Genomic DNA, 19,044 nt, shown 5'->3' on the forward strand with positions numbered 1-19,044 from the left:
TGGTAACTGTGTAATAGATGTCGTAAAACAAAAAAAATAAAAAAATAAAAAAAAATAACCATTCCGACAGTTGAAGATGAAATCCTTGACATAGAGGCTTTTTTTTTTTTTAAAAGGTCAATCCACTCTACGGGGTGAACGTGGGGGTCATGCAGAGAAGACTCTGTCCAGCTGCCTTAGAGCTCTCATGTCCTCTCCAAAGCCAATCTTATCGCTTGGAATGTCCTTTGGCCCATCAACTTGCCCGGTCCCGGGCTTGGTGGGTGTGCCGAACTCGCTCTTGACGTGCTCAGAATTAGGCGGCGGAGCTGTCGTAGGGATGGCCGGGGTTTGCACCGAATTCACAAGTGCATTGATGCTGGGCACGACATTCGCTGACGACGTAGAATCTGATGCTTTACGCACGCCATTGACTGGAGAGCCAGTTACTGAAGCTTTCATGGGAGACTGAGCCGACTGCGAGCCATTTCTCATGTCGCCGATATGATCAACTCTCGAGGCCGCGATGCGCGAGTCAGCTTCAGTCGGTGGAGTAGCAGGGTGCGAATTTCGGGCGTGTGGGTTGCTGGAGTCGTGACGGGGGATAATCGGGGAATGGCCTTGCCCGTAATAAGGGACACCATGCGGAGGCATGGGGCCAGCGTTGGGGTGCATGTGTGGAGGCATGGTTGCCTGTTCAGCCGGATGGATCAACCTGTCATACGGAGAAGGGTAGCCTGGAGGAGGATGCGCGTAAGCTGGGTGATGACCGTAGGGGAAATGTGGATGCCCGTTAGGACCCAATGGAGGCAGATAATTCGGAACGTATGGTATAACGGAGACGTGTGACGGCCCGAGCAAAGGTGGCGGGGACCAAGCGTAGGGTGAAGAAGCGTATGGATGATGGGGAGGGCCACGGCCGTAGGCCATTGGCGGAGGAACAGCTAACGCAGCGCCCCCCATGGGCCCACGAGTCACTACAGGTAGGTTTTGTTGGTCGTTAACGCTGGACTCTGGGTAGAGGCCCTTTTGGGGTCGGATTGACCGCAAAGCTGGATCGGTCGAGGGTTGATTTAGGCCGGGGGCGTTGGGATGTGATCGCGCATAGTAACTGATGAGATGTAGATGTTGACCCGTGGAGGTGGTGATGCTGAACGACTGCTTCATCAGCCCGTCCGGTTTGTAACGGTACCCATCTGGACCTTCTTCGCCACCATCTGCTTGATCCTCATCGCTTCCTCTGTTGCTTTCTGGTGTTTTCCCAGCCCTTGACGACGAGTGGCCACCTCGCTTGCCTTCCATCTCTCGGTATGTCAAAAAGCTTCCGGACACTCTGCTGGCGCTCCATGACTTTCCATCTGTCCATCGCCTCATTCCGGCTTCTCTTTCGTCCCAGACAAAGACGGATCCCGATTTTATTGATTGCCGTTCTTTTTCCGATAATCTTCTCTGGACACGGGGCAGAAGACCAAGCCGACATGCCTCGAAAAGGATGATCGCGTCCGCCGGGGTGCGGACATGTCCATGATAGGTTTCCATTTTGCCGAATATCAGACCTATCCGGTCGAACAGGAGCCCTGGTGTTTTGAGTCGCAAATCCTCGTTTGGGTTTATCCAACCCAGACAAGTTGATCGTTCATAGATCTAGTCGAATTCAAACAATGGGTTGTTGGGCCCTGCACGCCAACCGTGAGGCTGGATCTAGAGTGACGACCGCTGTTAGCTTCGAGAGAGGGGAAAAAAAAAAAAAAAAAGGAAAAAAGCAAATCTTCAGCAATCAAGTACTGTTGTGCTTTATACCCGGGTCGCAAAAGGTTCGAGCTGGTAAGCTAAGACCGACAAGATAACAGAAGCCCAAGCACTGGCTCTGCGTTACAAAGTTGGAACAATAGGGCGAGATCGCCCAAGTCAATCCACTGGGAACGTTGGGGGATAGCGAACGCCATTCTTGAATGCAACTTACCAACTGTTTTTGCGGAGGATCGGGTACGTTTTGGGGAATTGGAGATATCCCGTTCAGTAAGCTGTAGGCGAAATGTGTCCGAGGCTGTCCACGTCGGTGTGGTCAAGGGGCGGCTCGGCTAGGTAACAATCGAGGGTTCAAATCGGTGCGAATACGGCGGATTGAAGGAGGGTGCAGAAGCAGAGAGGAAGCGAGATGCAGAGAGCGAGGAATGGCGGGAGAAGCGAAGGCTTGCTCTTTTGGTCGGCGGAAGCAATGCCACGTGAGGTACCAGAACCGAATAACTTACGGTACCGAAAAATGCCAAGACACTAGCTCAAAACTCTAACCTTGCCGTAATGCACTAGTATTTACCCTGTAAGATTAGACTCTGAATTATGGTTGACGTCGCTTCCAGCTGTTGCGTTGGGACTCTTTGCTGCACGGCGCTCAACTCCGGACATGCCAGAATGGCCCATGTTGACCCGCTCGTTGCAGCAGCCAAACCAGCAAGAGGAAAAAAAAAATAATAAAAATAAAAAAAAGGAGCACAAGAAAGAAAGAAAGACACAAGCAGAGAGGCAGAATCATATGCTCAACATAAACATATGGGCTATTTGTGTTCAAGGGCCTTTGAGCCGACGAAGGTTCGCTGACGCTGCCTTTCGTCACCATTCTGTTTAAGCTTGCAGATAACAATTACTCCGTCAGCACGGAATACGACGTACGGAGAACGGAGTACAGAGTCAAGAGGACCGCGTACGAAACTTTGACTGTCAGTGACAGCCAAAAGATTCGCGGTGCTAAGACCTCGCCAAGGCTGGAGGCAATCCACACCTTCGCTTGCTATCCCAACGCCGAGGACAAGGCTCGTAGAGGACATATGTAATATTTGTTTTCAGAAGGTGACACAATAGTCCCCTGGCCAGAGGCGGAAGCAGCGGCATGATTGGAACAGCTGCTTTGTGCACGATCGCATTGGCCTCAATTTGTGCCTCTGTGGAGGACTCCGTCCCGTCGCTTGCAAATCTGTGTCCCAGGACGGAGTCATTTTACAACGTTTTGCGATCGACTTCGTATCTCCCCGATGTGACAGGTTGAATCCGTCAGCAGCTAGCAGAACGGCGCATTGCCCCCGGGGCGGGAATGCTGAACCTAAAATTTCAATATTGGGCTTTTCGCAAACAGACTTAGCACCCTTATGCCCTCCGTATGCACAAGCTTTCGCCTTTTCTTTTTAGCCAGTGACTTATGCCATCTGCGTACGGAGTACGGAGTACTTTCCTCCTGGATGAACATTTTAGCTCTGCAAACATAGCGAGTGGCTGGCACGAGGCCTTTGGTAAGTTCCAGCGTAAAGTTCGCGAGAAACCTGTCTCTTGCCCGAGCTCGGCGTGGCGGGCCAAGTCCTCTCTGTCTATTCGTTCGTTGGATACGGACAGACTGGGCTCTTCTCCACACACTCATAAAGCTTAAGCTTAAAACCTAACTTTCCTCGGCGCCCAAGTTGCACGTCTAGGGAATCCTCTCCGCCCTTCCCAAGCCAGATCACTCTCGGTTGTCGCAGCCAACCGCTGCTGCGTCAGAGGTGTTTACGGAATGCCCGTGTTTTATATTTATCTCGTAAGATGTAATGAGAAGATAGGAGTTTCACAAGACACTCACCTCTATATCTTTAAAGTATGTATATACAAGGTGACGTACGGAGGAGTACTCGTCATTGTTGAGAAATTTTTAGAAAAAAAATAAAATAAAATAAAAAATAAAATAAAATAAATAACAATAAAAAAAGGACACGACATTGCAAGATGTGCACGAGGTGGTCAACCTTGTGGCCTGAAGGACACCAGTCTCAAAATTACCGCTAGACACCCGCGCCCCACAGCAGCCGAAGTTTCTTTGGAATCCCTCGGCTCCTTTGGAAGCGCCAAAGAAAAACCTAAAAACCTAAATTAGACTTGGCACCAATGTTTGTTATGTAATGCGTTAATAGTTTAATTTGGAGGGCGCGCAGGGATACTGTAGCTCGCCGCACCCGCAAAATCGCAGATGGTTGAGAGACGTGTCGTTGGATGGGGCCTGCGAATGGGCGGACCGGTTCCGGTGGTACAGGGGCGGCGATGGGTCAACGACCCCCTTTGTCAATAGTCGCTCTTACCAGAGGCATTCAAGTCTCAAGTCTAGGGGTGCCAGCTGAAGAGCAGGAGGTTGTGCTTTGTTAGTCAAAATTGTTGCAACTCCACACTCCTGATCGTCGAATACAGCCCAAGTGTGCAACAATAATAGCGCCTAATATATATGAAAAGTTCCACACCAATACCCCTGTATCCAAGTTACGGAGTTCAGACGACGATTGCTCTGTAAAGCAATCATCCTCGTTTCCGAATTATGCAACAAGAATCGTGGCTGAGTGTCCGTTGGATTAAGGTTGCCAATCAGCCGTGTGTCTACGGAGTACTGAAGTGGATGAACACAAAGGCGCCACGGCAAATTAATCTTGTCGATGTCTTTTAACTCTTGGCTAACTCCGACAGGCCTGGCCAGGCCTCTCCTTCGCCATCAAGCCAATTTTTTGTCCTCCCCCTGTTGGGGTTTGTCAGAACCGGAGGATTAATCCGCGTACGGCGTACGGCGTACAACGTTTGTGAACCTGCATATTTATTGTATACCCCTTGCTTGGAACGAACAAAAGCACACGATAACATATTTAACTGTATTCGCCGTCCCACAACCGATGATCGAGTACAAGTCTCAAGACAGCGACCGTTTCTCATAGATGACAAAACCCTTCCGCTTACGCACAAAGGCATTATGATTTTCGGGGACCTTGCGTGTCGAAAGTGAGTCCACGCACTGATCTGGGGACCGAAAAGGCGCACACTCAAAACAGCCCCTTGCCATCAATTTCACCAATCAGCGAACAGGAACTCTGGACCGCTGGTAACAAGATACTCCCTACACCCAGCGCCTTGCCTAGGGATTATCTGGGGAAAGCCAGATCTTCAACAAGGGGAGTACGAAGTCTTGAAGCTGTGACCGACTCGTATTCTTGTTCTCTTAACGAGGCAAACCGTTTTTGCGAACGATGAGTCAATCGGTGTGATGTGGGATAGAAAGGAGGTTCCAACGATTTTTCATTTGTCCATTGCTTAACATTAAAGTCTCAAGCATCGAGATCATGCAGCGAATCGTATCATCCGAAGAATGCCATGCGCTGGAGTTAGATCCTCCCCACAAAATGAGCTCCAGAGCAAGAACGGAGAACTCCGTACCTTGTCTCCTTTTACATATAAAATCAGTTTTGAGTCTCGCTGTACTCCGTAGTAGCCGGACAGACAAGCAGACAGACGCAGCATTTCTCCCACCAATTCGAGACTTCTTGCCAACCGCCCAACAAGTCGGATTCCAAACAAACTCAAACTTCGACAACCTTTTTGAGAGCGAGAATTGCCTTTTGTGCGGCTGACGACTCAGTCGGGCCAACGCAAGACCCTGGCTCGAATGTGACAAGCCGTCGGACAGTTTGAAACATCCTCACATCCGACTGTCAGCACAGCGGCCCTGACTCGCGCCGCTTCCCTCTGCTATCAAGTATAGTATCCTGTTCGGCCCGTGGCTTACTTTCTGCGCTGCAACATGGGTTGACCACACTCAATACGTCTCAACTTACATCCTCGACTCCTTCCCAGACGCCCGGATTTTACCTCATCGCATTTTTAAAATTTTGGCTAAGCATTTCCTGCGTCCACTCTCGCCTGTCTGCTTGGCGACGTGCAGAGAAGCTTCGTAAGGGAGGATAAGCATTGATGGTGGAGTACGAAGCACGCTGGACGGACGGGGCCTCCTCAGAGAATTTTCTGTATGGTTCAGTAGGCGAACGGGGAACGTGATGCGCGCGCGTATACGGACTTCCGCCCGGGAAAGGTGGGGACGGTGAGGCTCCGAGCCAAGCTTTCCCGCCCGAAAAGGGGAAAGTCCAGCCCTCGAGCGGATCGGCGACGGGGTGGGGTGCCAAGGAAACCAAGCCGCCAAGCCCGAAAACTTGGCTGTGGTCCGTGTCCTATCTTGGCGTAAACTGGGAATGCAGCCTTGGCGCGCCGTCGAAGGTGCTAAGCTTTTGGCTCTTGTGGTGTGCCATCGCCAAGCGTGGCGCAGATGCACGGCAAAACTCTTTTGGGGGGAAGGGAAGGGAAAGGGAATATGCACACAATTCCCCGAGCAGAGGTGACCGCAAAAGACTCATCAGCAGCTGAAGACAGAGGGAGGAGGGCGCCCGCTGCCTTGAATGTCGCACTGCATTCTGACCGGCAAGCCAGGCTCCTGCATCACGCCCAGCGAGATATCGAACAAGAGGCTGGATCCACCGCAGGGAGCTTTTTGTCGCCGCACAGTTTAGTATTGTACCCAAATTTGCCAATAGAATCACCGCTTCCCGTTCCACAGCATCGCGGCGACAGAAATACATTACCGCGCAGGATGGAGCATCTTTTCGTGCGGGCCAATTTTATGCTTCTTTTGCGTGTGGGGCAAGCCCCCCGCCGCTTCCAGCTGAGAGTTTAAATTGAAACCAAGCGAGAGAGCGTGGTAATTTTCAACTCTTTTGTGCGGGAACAGATTAAGGTTATTTATTAGGTTTAGATTATGCATACCTGACGCCTGGGCCTGGATTCTTTCCGTGATGGGGTGCGAAAGGGTGACAGGCATGTGCGAACAGGAAATTGTTTTGCAAGGGCGTCCTCATGTGCAGAGTATGTATGTATGGACGGATGGAAGACTGGTGACCGACCTTCCCCGGAAGGGATCAGGTTTTCCGTTTAATTACGAAATCCCCCCCCTGGAGCAACGGGACGATCGATCAAATTTAGCCCTTTGATCTCATCTTCGGTTGGGCTGTATTGGTCAACTCAACCTTCGATCCGCCAGTGGATCCCCGATCTCTTCTCCCCTACGATAAATCTCGTCGGATGCGTCGGAATCCAACAGAAACACCCAACCCAAAACTCATTAGGGCCAAGGAAAAATTTCTCTTCGTGGGAGGATTTCTCGGCAAATAATAAAAAGGAAGACCATTTGAGAAATTTTCAACCCCAGAGCGACACTAACTCAATTCAAACCCATAATCCGCCAACGCAGGACATCGACTCTCGCCCCGGAGTATACAGTGGGGGGAGAGTCAACGTCACCCCACCCATCGTGAACCTCAGAAATTGGCGATGAATTTCAAGGAAAAGCAGCCAAGCTTGTGGCTTAAGCCCCGCACCCACGTTGCGGTCCACTTTCGCAGTCTCCATCTTGTTGCTTTTTCCCGTTAATGCATCAACGGAGTACTGTATGTACTCCATTTCCGGAGAATGCTCGCGCTGCCTGCCTTTGCTGCTCCTTGGGAAGAACACTACCGTAAATCCGCAGTGCTCGCTGTTCATGATGTGTCTGCGCGCTTGCAAAGAGAAGGGTCTGATCCCAAGGATTCTATGCCCGAAGATTCCCGCTCGCAGGCTGTGCCTATCCGCAAAAACGCGGCGGAGACTGTCACTCATTAACTACGGGGTATTGATCACGAATTTTTACCGCTCAGTTATTGCCAGCAGACATAACGTATTACCAATGCTGTTGATTCTCACAACTGCTGCCTTGAGCGAGGCCGCAGAGATCCTCGTATGCGAGACCCATACTCCGTACTCCGAGTACGGAGTATGCTCGGGGTATTGGCTTTTCTTGTTGGCGTCCCGGCCCAACGAACGGGGATTACCTGGAGCAAAAGCCAGAACGCCAACTCAAGAGGCCGATCATTCGTGATGCTTATATTATTTTCGCGCAAGGAGGTGAAGCTTGACGAGAGTTTGGGTGATCGACGAGATAGTTGATTGACGATTCGATTTCGCTCATTAAACTCGATGCACGTTCCTCTGGTCAACTTTTGTCCAAGTCCCGTTTGTTCAGAGTGCGTAATCTCAGCTGGGTCACGCTAATCATAACTCCATGAGTTGAGATGATTACTGTATTAACTATAGCTTCTTAAGTGATCCCCAAGCGGCGTTACCGGAGATGACGCTGGAGGGAGTTAGGCGACGCTCACGGCGCTGCTGCAGTTGACTTCGCCCAATATTTTCATGTGGATGAAGGTAGGCAAAATATTGAACCTCGGAGTGAGTTGTTTCGACGGTGTTGGGAGGGAATTGAAAAACGATCGCCTCATTAAATACGCTACGTTCGCGTCATACCAATATTTGCATTAATTGTTCTTCTCACATTTACTCCATACATATCGTTGTATTTTCCAAATCGAGTTTCTGTCAGTTGGAGAATATGTTCGCCCTATCCTTCGTCCCCCCTTCTCTCCCCCGTATTATTCCGCTTTCTATCGGCAGAGCGAACATATCTTTCGTCGTCGACGACAGGCAAATTTCCTTTTACAGTGGCAATATAAAAGATGCCTTTACTAAAATTATCAAGCGAACGCCTAGAATATATTCTTAAAAATGAGTTTCGTTTTTTAAATGCTGCGCCTTCCTAACTACCTCTTAGTTCACAAGTTTATTCACAAAGCAGAGCCCGGTCGCGGAGACGGACGGATCGGACTCCGACGTGGCAGTCAGTTTGACGACCGCAATCAGGGACGCGGATGATTCCGCGGCCACAGCAACGTTGACCGTCGTCGACTCGCCAAACTCAGCTGCGGCGAGTGCGTTTGGCAACTCTACCTTCCAGCCGTCACCCTTCACTGTAGCTTTGAGGCGGTACACATCGGACTTGAGGAATCCCGAGACATCCTGTGGGTGCTCCACCTTCTCTGCGTCGGATGAATAGGAGCCAGTGTTGCGGAGGTTGAATGAGCAGGTCAGTCCCCCGCGGGTTGGTTTGTTGTCCCCGGCGGTTTTGGGTTTTCCCAGGGAGAGACGGGCGCCGTGCTTGTGCGGGTCTTTACCCTGGTCGAGTGATCGGACTGCAGCCGTGTATGAGAGAACGCCCTCTTCGTCGCGGTGAATATCAACGATATAGAAGTGGAGGCGATTAGCTTCATCCTTATATTCGTACTCACTGCCCGAACGGGTGCCAGCATGGAAGAGCGCGTCAGCCAGCTGGCGGTAGTCGCCAATGGTGATCATCACCGGGGTGCCGTCTGGGCGATAGAAGTCGAGGAGCTCAATATCCTGCGGGTTCGCGTCAATGGTCCACTGATAATCGCCGAACGCCTCGGTCCTGGTCTTGCTGATCATGACGCCGGAGTCTGGAGTGAAGGAGTCGGCGCCCATGCGGTCAATCACTTCGAGTTCGTAGTTATCGTAGTCGTTGCCATCGCAGAACGGGTCAGTTTCAATATCGCAATGTGGTGAGTTGTCTGCATCCATGACGATGCGAACACCGATCAGTTCCGACTCCCCTGGGTTTATCGCACGGGCTGTAACACGGGCAACGATAAGGCCCGAGTCGGCCAGCGCCTCGCGCGACACGTGAAGAATGCTCTTATTGTCGACCAATCCAAGCTTAGCCTTGTCACGAACAGTGTGCAGCGACCCCATAGAGCTTCCCTGCACTGGTGGAACCTGCCAGCGAGAGTGTGGTCCTCCAGGGCCGTTGAAAGATCCTCGAGACATCATTGACCACGGTCCGGTATACGAGCGGCGAATCGGGTTGCCGTACGGATTGTTGTAGTTATCTCCAATATTGAGCAAGTGCGTGAGTTCGTGGGCGAATGTGCCCATGCCAGAGCTCTCAGCCTGCGTGGATGAGCCGTCACCAGCGTTAGGCCAGATTGTTGAGGCGGACGCCCATGATGTCCACTCAACGTATCGGGTGCGCGCGTAATTGGTGTGTGATCCATTGCCATTCTTAGGGGGGCCGAACTCATCGGTGACATCCTCTGGTGTTTGAAATTTCATTTCGCCAAATTCCTGCCAAGTGGCAGACTCGTCCTGGCCAGCCGAAAGGATGAAAACAAGCTCAAAGGAGTCGGCTTTCTCGTCACCGACATCCTCACGCCAGGCACGGAGCGCATCTCCACGAATCTCGATGTTACATGCGCCTTCCACGGGGCATGCGCCCAGGTTCATTCTGTCACTAATTCCGTACTGATATGACAGCAAGGGCAGCCGGTAGACACCAAACGCTGTCAGATCAACACCGTAACGGCCGCCCGAATCGCCCATCCAGTACTCATGGAGGGTATGTCCCATGTTGAGCTCGCCGGGCTTATTGAGGAAGTCACGGTAGAATGCGGTTACATCTTCGCGCCTTATATTGGCCGCACTCGGTTGCGGATTGCCGAAGGGGTCCGAATGAGGCTCCCTGGTGACGGTGAACTCCTTGTCTGAGTAGTCGACGGTGACGAGGGCGATGTTGAAATTGCGAACGGAGCCCTTTCTGGACGGATCAGCCCAATTGGTACCAGGAGGAGTTCGCCAATCGTCCCAGGTCATATTGTCCGGGTTGACCCAGTTTTGAGGGTCGAGGACGGCGAATGGGTCAGTTTGTCCATTCCGATCTTGCTGCTGGTCGCTGCGGCGGTAGCCTGGGGCAGCGCTCGCGGGAAGGACCAGTAAGATGCTGGTCAGAGTGGCCGCCAGGCGCCCGTGGCGGCCGGATGCCTTCAGGAGCTGCATGCTTTTTCTTCAATGACAATGAAGCACTGCGCCAAAGAGAAGTCGCCCTGTCAGAGCACAGGGTTAGGAAACGCACACTGATAGGGGACGGTGTCGGGCCGACCTTATTTTTATAAGAATCCACGTAGCCCCTCAAAGATGAAGAGCATCGTAGGTAATATCCGAGTTCGAAAGCTCTGGAATTACGGCTTGTTCGACGATCCTTGCTGTCTGCTGCATGGCGATGGGTCTTTTTTCAGGGCAAGGTCAGGTCCGTTCCCGACTGCAAGCGTCGACCGAAGATCAGCACAACCCAAGAATACTACCTGCTGCATGAGGAAGCGGAGAACAAGCGAAAAGGACCAGGATGCCCTGTCGCCTGTCGTCACTAGCTTCCCGAGATCCGGAGATGACTCTTGTTCGACTCTCAACGCATTCTCAAGCAGGACGGGTTTTGCTCGAGAGCAAGAGCCGTCAGGGACCGAGATCTAACGGGGCTGGGACATCGACGAAGGGGCTGGCCAGAAATAAAGCCGTGCTGCAGGAAATGGAGATGACTTGTGCTACGATAAGCATTTGTTCGTATTGCTCTGTCTTCTAACGAACTGTGCTGCCGTCTCCATCGCGGCAAGGATCGGAGTGGAGTGCCGCAGAGTCATGACAGAACGCGGAGTACGAAGTAAGTTCATAGGTAGTAAGATGAGAGTTCAACCCCTCACGACCGTCGATGGGGCTTCGTTATATTTTAAATAGTAGATGTTTATTCCGCCGTCGGTCTCAGTGCCAACCGGACCCCGTCTGCTCGCGGCAAGTTCACCGTCGGGTGCCTGTACGAGTCGCATTCGTGCAGGGGGGTGAAGGACGCGAGTGAGACCCCGCCACGGACCCCTCGACCGACCACTGTGCTTCTGCGCCGACAGCAGCATGGTCTCGACAGGGTTCGACGGCAGCAGAGCGACCAAGTTCCCCAGAACCCTCTCTCTCCACTCGCAGCCGTTCGAAGCTGAGATCCTGGCGCCACGTCTCCTCCACGCGATCCTGGCGTTCGGGCTGTCGTGAGTTGCTTAGCTCCGTCCAGACGAGAAGCTTAGACGATCTGCCGGCCGAATAAACACTCTCCCTCTCGCATGAAATCCGATGGAGCGGCACGAAGAAAGAGTTTCTGCTATCGCTTCGCGAGTCAAGCAGTTCCACGCCAGCAATCGGCCGTTTCGCATCTACCATGGCTCCACGAACAGCACCAGGCAGTCCCAGCACTGGGAGGACAACACCGTTGATGTTAGTAAGCTGTCTAACGTCCTTCGCGTTGACAAAGAGGAGAAATTGGCTGTGGTGGAGCCCAATGTTCCCATGGACAAGTTGGTCGAATGCACCCTGCAGCATGGCTTGATACCTCCGGTGGTGATGGAGTTCCCCGGAATCACCGTGGGCGGAGGCTTCTCTGGAACTTCCGGGGAGAGCAGCTCCTTCAAACACGGGCTCTTCGAACAAACTATCGTGGCGATTGAGATGGTTCTGGGTAATGGAGAAGTCGTCCGTGCCTCGAGCACTCAGAACTCGGACCTCCTCTATGGCGCCGCATCATCCTACGGAACATTGGGTGTCATCACGCTTCTCGAACTCAAGTTAATTGAAGCGAGGAAATACGTGGAACTCGAGTATCGCCCCGTAGATGGCTTGGAGACAATGATCCAAGCTTTCAAAACCGCTACGTCTAATCCCTCAACCCATTATTTGGACGGCATCCTTTTTGCAAAGGACCGTGGAGTCGTTTGCGTAGGACGGCTGTCGGATGATCCTGCAGACGGTTCACCCATTCAGCATTTCACCCGTGCTACAGATCCTTGGTTCTACCTCCACGCAGAAAGAATCAACAAACGACAGCGTAACCAGCCGGTCTCGGAAGCTATTCCAATCAACGACTATCTCTTCCGCTACGATCGTGGAGCATTCTGGGGTGGCTACTTCGCCTTTCGATACTTTATAACCCCATTTAACCGTGTTACCCGCTGGGCTTTGGACCGCTTTATGCGTCCTCGAGTCATGTATCACGCCCTTCACAAGAGTGGGCTCGCGATGCAATCCATCGTGCAAGACGTGGCTGTCCCTTACGAGAATGCCCTAGACTTACTTGACTACTTAGACCATGCTATAGGTTGCTATCCCCTCTGGTTGTGCCCTATCTCTTTGGCAGACCATCGCGGTCCCTGGTCCCTGATGGCTCTAAGCCAGCAGCAGGGTTTGAATCCCAGCAAGATGCTGCTAAACTTTGGCGTTTGGTGTTCGGCCTCGCCAAATCGAGAGAAATTCGTGAAATTAAACCGTGATATTGAGCACAAGGTTCAGGAGTTGAACGGATTGAAGTGCTTATATGCACATGCTTACTACACCGAAGATGAATTCTGGTCGATATACGATCGGAAGTTGTATGATAAACTTCGAAGCATATACCACGCTGACCATCTCCCGAGCATTTATGATAAAGTAACCGTCAACTTCGCTGCAGAGCAGAGAGCCCTAGCAGAATCGTGGGCCATTTGGATAAAGAGTTTATTCTGGAGAATTTGGCCGCTTCGTGGGGTGTACGGCGTTCTGCATGTTATCCTAGGACATGGCTACATGCTACAGCGAGGAAATCAGAGAAGAGATACTTGAAACGGATGACCTGTTCAAAGAATCGATGATTGCTAGCTGCACAACCAGCCGCATAATATTCTGTCCTTTTTCTCTAACCGCATATCTTACACTCTACTATATATAACTATGGAACATGGGGCATATCTAGGCATGGAGTTCGGGTTGAAAAAACGTAGGGACGCCGTTCAACAATCGGCTTTTCCAAAGTATCTTGGGAAGGGGACAACGTCCCGGATACTTCCCACGCCCGCTAAATAACTCAAAAACCTATCGAATCCAAGTCCAAACCCGCCATGGGGTGCACTGCCCCATCGTCTCAGGTCGGCATACCATCGGAGCGAGCCCAAGTCTTCGTCTGGTCGTAAGAAGGGATACGTCATGTCATCAGAGGCAACAGATGAGCCCTCATTAGGTCGAGCCCTGAGCATCTCGTGCTCACGCATATTCTGGATCAGATTCTCTAATCTATGCTCACGCAGAGAACCACCAACAACCTCACAGACTTTCGGCATGATGAGATCAAAGCAAGCTACCGTTTCTTTTTCCGGATCCGTGGATTGCGTGCCAGAAGGAGCCATATAAAACGGCTTCAGGGCTTTCGGATAATCAGTGATAAAGATCGGTGCGCCGTTGCCCACAGTAGAGACTAGGTATTTTTCGTGTTCGACCTGGATTCCTGCAGGCCACGAGGGACAGGACTTAAATTCTACTTTGTCCGATTTCATAGACGCGTTCTGCAACAATTCAATCGCTTCCGTGTATGTAATTCTCGGCCACGTAGCAGCACCCATCAGGCCTTTCCAGCGCTCAGTCACCTCGGAATTGACAACCGTTCGACCGGATTCTCCTGATCGCTTCGCAGTGAAGAGCTCTCGTGCCACGGGAGTATTGTATAGTTTTTCCGTCAACTCGCGAATAAACGACTCCACGAATTTTGTCAATTCATCCAAATCGTTCACAAAATTCAACTCCGCCTCAAGCATGTAGAACTCGCTTAAATGTCTCGGCGTATCACTTTTCTCAGCGCGAAACGTAGGCGAGAGCGTCCATACATTGCCCAGGTCCGCGGCATAAGCTTCCAGGTGGAGTTGTGAGGAGACGGTGAGATATTTGGGTGCCCGGAAGTATTCTTCATCTTCGCCTTCAGCAGCGGCTTCGCGCGGGCTCACTCTGAAAACTTCACCAGCGCCTTCACAATCCGATGACGTGATTAGGGGCGGCTGGACCTGGATGAAGTTTAAACCTGGGCGCGAGTGAAAGACGTTCGTAGCTTGGTATATACATTCTGAACGGAAACGGGAGAGGAGGGAGTTGAAAGGAGTTCTGAATCGTAGATGGGGAATTGTTCGGAGGAAGTCTTGACTGTGGTATTTCTTTTGGATTGGATATGTCTGTAGTTCGGTCAATGATTATCAAGACCGTGTCAAAAAAAAAAAAAAAAAGAAAAAGGGACAGGAATGGACTAACCTGAGGATCTGCTTCTCCAACAAGCTTCACATCAGTAGCTTTTAACTCATGACTCTGATTTCTACCGGGAGACGGAGTCCAAACACCGGATATCTCAACAGCTCCTCCAGTCGTTAAACTAAAACCGAACCCACCCCCAGTATTAGCCATTCTCAGCAGCTCAAACCACGCTCAATTGAGCCGGACAAGATCGCGCGAAGGAAAAAGGGTACTCACTCCGCAGCTTGCTCCGGCGACAAAATAGCCTGCACAGGCTGAATCGTCGACCCGTCCGAGATCTCCGCAAACGCCCAGTGTTTCTGCTTACGCACCGATCGCACCAGCCCTCGAACAACCACCTCGCGGTGGTCCAGGGAGGTATTGTCGCTCAGGGAAGGCTGGGAGGCTTCAAACAGCTGGGCGCATCGCAGAGCAAGGGGACCTGGGGGTGCGGAGTTGAGTTTCGGGGTGGAGGTTGACAGGCAGCGCCGCCATGACCGCATTGCTAAATTGGCCTTTCAATTGAGCAGCGAGGGTTTAAAGAAAATCATGACTCGCCCGACTGGCTTCTCCTCGCGCGCGTTCGACCTTGTTTTGCGTGGTCCATCCACACGCAGGCTTGGCGGGTTTGACTTCGTGAATAGAGTTTCGTGGACGACCTTGGAGGAACTGCAAGGGCAACGTGCGGGCAAAGCAGGAGTTTTATGTTGTGAAAGAATATGATGATCACCTCTCTACTTAAATATGGCACGAGGATATCTACTTGGAGGAAAATCCACATTCTCGGAGTTGAATCGCAAAACTAAAAGTTCTCATATACATTGAAATGGCAAACAAATTCGAAATACGGAATACGGAATACATGAAAGAGAAATCATGGGCCAGAAATTCGCGAGGAAGCCAACAAGGACTCGCAATTATCCTGGGCTAACGCCTCCACCGAACAACCATGTAAACAAGAAAACGACTCAAGTGTGCGTCGATCGCCGTTCGTAAGCCTTTCTCTCCTCTTCGATCAGTTCAATTGCCTCATTGATATTACCGCGGGCAGCTTCGGCATATACCCGGAGCCTTGCAGTACTTCGATTCTCGCCGGAGTACCCCAGTGAGACGAGATTGTTGACGCAGGCGTTGATATCCTCGTGCAGGACTGGAGACCAGGCATCGCTGAAAGGGTTGTGATTGTTGGGCAAATACGTGCTCGCTTGGGGCTCAGGTGGGAAACTTCCAGGGGTATTATAACTTTGTTCAAGTGGCGGAGCATGCGATGAATGCGGACGTCCGTGAGTGGCGTAAGGGTGGTATCTGTCATTCGCAATCAGCGGATGGGGGTGGGGGTGGGGAGATGAGGGACGCTGTCCAAATAATGGTGTAAACGGGCTTGATAATCTCGGCCTAGTGAGGTTTTGCGGCTCGTTTACATCGGGACGGTGAGGTGCTGGAAATCCCTGGCGTGCAGCACCAGAGATATTTCTGTTTTGCTCTCGAGGCCAGGAACCAGGAAGTTTGTCTAGAACCGGAGGCGGTAAAGGACCTCGCTCGTGTGCAGACATTGCCGATGAGCCCTGTGTTGGTGGCTGCTGACTGGAGGCCCCTGCGGGTTGCAAAAGGTTAGAGATTTTTATGCTGTCGGCCGAATCGCGTTGCCCTGAATCTCGACTAGATTCGTGACCGCCAGGATTACCTCTAGAGGATGCTGGATGGCCAAGCAACGTAGACAGAGGCGGATATCGTGTCGAGAAATCACTGGTTATATCCTCTGAATCTGCAAGTATTGGTGGGCGAGGATCGGCCGGGCCTGAGCGAGTGTGCTCGCGGCGGCGGTTAGTAGTTCTATCATATACAGTTCGTCTGCGGAGGATGTGGTCGCCTGTTCGTACACGATCGGGCCGCGAATTACCATCCTGGGTGCTATCACGATTTCTCTGCTTTGAAGATAATGCACCAAGAGAGTTCGCACGTCGGACTTTTGCGGAATGGGAATTTTCATTATTCGAGGCATCGAAGGTTACGTTTGGATAGCTCCTTTGGGAAGCATGACCCCCGATCGGGTCTGCGGCCCTGGACTGGCGATGTGGAATATTGTCGCGAGTTGGAGGTAGGAGGACGTCAGAGGCACCGGCATTCCCAGAACTCGACTCTTCTAGCGGAGAAACCCTTGCCGACGGAGAATCACTGGGTCTGTCGGCGGGTGCGCCTTGGCTGTATTCAAGATTGATACCCTGGTCATCAATGACGGAATTCTCAAGAGCCTGTAATGCACCGGCAGCCGCATAGCTGGATGGGAAATGGATATAACCAAAACCAGCATGCCTTCCGGTGGTCGCATCCGTGGGTAGCTTGACCCGGCCCACGAAGCCATGCTTCATAAGGGTAGTGAGAACCGCGGCTTCTGTGGTGGTGGACTTCAAGCCCCCAATGAAGAGAGTATTACGGGAAGTAGATTGGGTTTCAGCAGCATCGAAGTAAGCCTCGATATTAGAGAGGGTATTCTGCGTGATCGAAGCAACATTATCATTACTATCCGGCTGTGGTGAACCATCTTTATGGGCCTGGGATTGTGTTGAATCATTAGGCACTTCCGTGGCTGATGAAGGATTATGTGTTTCCCGGGTATTTGCTCCATTGTTCACTGAAAACCCAGTTTCGAAAGCAGAAAACAGGGTTTTTCCCATCTCTCCAAGTTCGGATGCAAGACCACGAAGTCCCTCTGCTTGGGCCGCAGCTAACATTTCAGCATGCCGACTTCGAGCCGCCGCTTCTCTCGTAGAGACTGCAGCGTCCTGCACCGCCTTAGCAAGATTTTGGACATGGATCCTCATCGCATTGAGGGCTTCTTGGACCGTGGCTTCGATTTGTGCCGGGACCTGCTGCTGGGCGCTGGATAATCGCTGCTCCACTTCGGGGAGCCTAGACCGCAACTCTGAAGCAAGATGTCCTATTGTGCCTAAGAGTGCCTGCAACGTTTGCCCGACAAGTTCAGCGGCTTTAGGAACAGGCTGTTCTTCTGGTTTCGGGCCTGAGGCTGGTTGCCGGGTCTCTTGCGTAGAGCTCATGGCAGGCTCTGTATTTGACTTGACAGTGTTCGCTTCAACATTTGCCTCGGATTGGGTGTTTTGTTCGACAAGCTTCGAGAGCTCAGCTTCAAATGCTGCGAGAAGCGATGGCGGTTGTTCTCCGATTGGGGATTCTGCATTCTTTGGTTCTCTTTCAGACAACTCCTTACCATCGCTCTTTGGCTGCGACGCTTGATAGCAACTCCAAAAATTCTGGGCAGCTGTGGGAGCTAAAAGCGGGGACGAGGACTTGGACCAGATATTCCGGGATTTTCGAAATTTGGCACCAGCAGCTTGAGCTTGTTTCCTCCCCTCATCCGTAAGAGACCCGCAGGAAGATGTAGAGCCACACGCCGCTTCAGCTTGATCTTGCGGTGACTTATTCTCTGAAGCAGCCTCAGCCTTTTGAACGTCCTCGGGCGGCAGCTTAGGTGGATTGCAAGCCTCAAACCAGCGTTTGAGGGGATCATCCGATATATTATTGAAATTTGAGGGTGGGACGGCGTGAGCTTCATGGGTCTCAGAAACGTCAAGTAGAGGAGACATATGCGACTGTGATGCGCGAGCGCGCGACGAGGTTCTTGCGTGAAACGTCTTCCATGTCTTAATAGAAGATGATGATTTATTGATATCAAATATATGCATCGGCGAGCCCCCTAGCTGGCCAAGAGGAGACATGGCCTGTAGGGCGGATATTCCCGCTGGTGGTTCGTCCAGCCGTTGGGCCAGCTCAAAGGACGATCCTACCTAAATTCGAGGTGAGCATAGGCAACAAATTTGAAAGGATAGCTGGACTGACTGTCACTCTCTCGCCGTCATCGTCATCGATGTAGTGGAGCTGAGCTTCAGGGAATTTAGATATTGTTTCATCGTACTCGCTCCTGGATACCTCCACGACACCGTCATAGATCGGATGTGGACTAAGGACTGATTGCCTGTGCCCTTCTTGCACAGTATTGTCGGCACAGCCGGCATGAAGATCTGTTCGATCATGGCCCTCGCTGTCTTTCACACCCAAACTTGCGGCGTGAACCTGGTCATCAAAATCAGGATCGAGAAGATCCCGAATGCGAAAAGGCTTCAACATTGGTGAATGCAAGCTCCGGAGGCACTTGATATGGTCAATTCTGGAGGAAAGTCTTGGTTCTGTCCTCCTTAAAAGAAGCGACAGCGGAATCTCAGAAAAGTGGCAGCCTAGGACTGCGATAGGGCCACACGGGGGTTCCGGTGGCGTCGGAAGAATAGGGAGCCGGACCAAGTGGTGGCTTTGCTCAAAGGTTACCGTTGCCGATGCCTGTCTGTCGCCTTGACGACCATCCCACAGACACTCTTGGGAGCAGCGGACAGGCAGCAGGATTGATGGAATGTCGCGATGGATGGAGGGGAGCTTCGAGCAGTGCAAGCT

General features: G+C 51.8%; 11 protein-coding genes across 11 annotated transcripts; 4 read left to right on the top strand and 7 right to left on the bottom strand.

The window, feature by feature from the left end:
• Positions 1 to 147: 147 nt before the first annotated feature.
• CIMG_01909 (camp independent regulatory protein) lies at positions 148 to 1,518 on the bottom strand (the record flags this gene model as incomplete). The annotated part of the gene is made up of 1 exon (XM_001248137.2): positions 148 to 1,518. One exon carries the CDS (start codon positions 1,516 to 1,518, stop codon positions 148 to 150), a length of 1,371 nt encoding a protein of 456 aa, XP_001248138.2.
• A 1,558-nt stretch (positions 1,519 to 3,076) lies between these two features.
• On the bottom strand, positions 3,077 to 3,642 carry CIMG_12744 (uncharacterized protein; the record flags this gene model as incomplete). The annotated part of the gene is made up of 3 exons (XM_004445683.1): positions 3,077 to 3,338; positions 3,385 to 3,498; positions 3,626 to 3,642. 3 exons carry the CDS (start codon positions 3,640 to 3,642, stop codon positions 3,077 to 3,079), a joined length of 393 nt encoding a protein of 130 aa, XP_004445740.1.
• Positions 3,643 to 3,993: 351 nt separating this feature from the next.
• Positions 3,994 to 4,957, top strand: CIMG_12745 (uncharacterized protein; the record flags this gene model as incomplete). Its single annotated transcript, XM_004445684.1, has 5 exons — positions 3,994 to 4,138; positions 4,208 to 4,281; positions 4,456 to 4,561; positions 4,698 to 4,761; positions 4,846 to 4,957. 5 exons carry the CDS (start codon positions 3,994 to 3,996, stop codon positions 4,955 to 4,957), a joined length of 501 nt encoding a protein of 166 aa, XP_004445741.1.
• A 664-nt stretch (positions 4,958 to 5,621) lies between these two features.
• On the bottom strand, positions 5,622 to 6,625 carry CIMG_01908 (uncharacterized protein; the record flags this gene model as incomplete). The annotated part of the gene is made up of 3 exons (XM_001248136.2): positions 5,622 to 5,981; positions 6,216 to 6,406; positions 6,571 to 6,625. 3 exons carry the CDS (start codon positions 6,623 to 6,625, stop codon positions 5,622 to 5,624), a joined length of 606 nt encoding a protein of 201 aa, XP_001248137.2.
• A 404-nt stretch (positions 6,626 to 7,029) lies between these two features.
• CIMG_01907 (uncharacterized protein) lies at positions 7,030 to 7,344 on the bottom strand (the record flags this gene model as incomplete). Its single annotated transcript, XM_001248135.1, has 1 exon — positions 7,030 to 7,344. The coding sequence occupies one exon, from the start codon at positions 7,342 to 7,344 to the stop codon at positions 7,030 to 7,032; it is 315 nt and encodes a 104-aa protein (XP_001248136.1).
• Positions 7,345 to 8,442: 1,098 nt separating this feature from the next.
• Positions 8,443 to 10,521, bottom strand: CIMG_01906 (M6 family metalloprotease domain-containing protein; the record flags this gene model as incomplete). Its single annotated transcript, XM_001248134.1, has 1 exon — positions 8,443 to 10,521. The coding sequence occupies one exon, from the start codon at positions 10,519 to 10,521 to the stop codon at positions 8,443 to 8,445; it is 2,079 nt and encodes a 692-aa protein (XP_001248135.1).
• Positions 10,522 to 10,659: 138 nt separating this feature from the next.
• Positions 10,660 to 10,992, top strand: CIMG_01905 (uncharacterized protein; the record flags this gene model as incomplete). The annotated part of the gene is made up of 1 exon (XM_001248133.1): positions 10,660 to 10,992. One exon carries the CDS (start codon positions 10,660 to 10,662, stop codon positions 10,990 to 10,992), a length of 333 nt encoding a protein of 110 aa, XP_001248134.1.
• A 165-nt stretch (positions 10,993 to 11,157) lies between these two features.
• Positions 11,158 to 11,507, top strand: CIMG_12746 (uncharacterized protein; the record flags this gene model as incomplete). Its single annotated transcript, XM_001248132.1, has 2 exons — positions 11,158 to 11,179; positions 11,254 to 11,507. 2 exons carry the CDS (start codon positions 11,158 to 11,160, stop codon positions 11,505 to 11,507), a joined length of 276 nt encoding a protein of 91 aa, XP_001248133.1.
• A 130-nt stretch (positions 11,508 to 11,637) lies between these two features.
• Positions 11,638 to 13,155, top strand: CIMG_01903 (FAD binding domain-containing protein; the record flags this gene model as incomplete). The annotated part of the gene is made up of 1 exon (XM_001248131.1): positions 11,638 to 13,155. One exon carries the CDS (start codon positions 11,638 to 11,640, stop codon positions 13,153 to 13,155), a length of 1,518 nt encoding a protein of 505 aa, XP_001248132.1.
• Positions 13,156 to 13,322: 167 nt separating this feature from the next.
• CIMG_01902 (asparaginyl-tRNA synthetase) lies at positions 13,323 to 15,086 on the bottom strand (the record flags this gene model as incomplete). The annotated part of the gene is made up of 3 exons (XM_001248130.1): positions 13,323 to 14,528; positions 14,605 to 14,722; positions 14,821 to 15,086. 3 exons carry the CDS (start codon positions 15,084 to 15,086, stop codon positions 13,323 to 13,325), a joined length of 1,590 nt encoding a protein of 529 aa, XP_001248131.1.
• A 255-nt stretch (positions 15,087 to 15,341) lies between these two features.
• CIMG_01901 (uncharacterized protein) lies at positions 15,342 to 18,955 on the bottom strand. Its single transcript, XM_001248129.2, has 2 exons — positions 18,439 to 18,955; positions 15,342 to 18,386 (listed from the first exon to the last, which is right to left on the bottom strand). The coding sequence occupies exons 1-2, from the start codon at positions 18,724 to 18,726 to the stop codon at positions 15,552 to 15,554; spliced, it is 3,123 nt and encodes a 1,040-aa protein (XP_001248130.1). The 5' UTR covers positions 18,727 to 18,955; the 3' UTR covers positions 15,342 to 15,551.
• Between the last annotated feature and the right edge of the window lie 89 nt (positions 18,956 to 19,044).

The sequence above is a fragment of the Coccidioides immitis genome, assembly GCF_000149335.2.
Source record: "Coccidioides immitis RS genomic scaffold supercont3.1, whole genome shotgun sequence".
Lineage (NCBI taxonomy): Eukaryota > Fungi > Ascomycota > Eurotiomycetes > Onygenales > Onygenaceae > Coccidioides > Coccidioides immitis.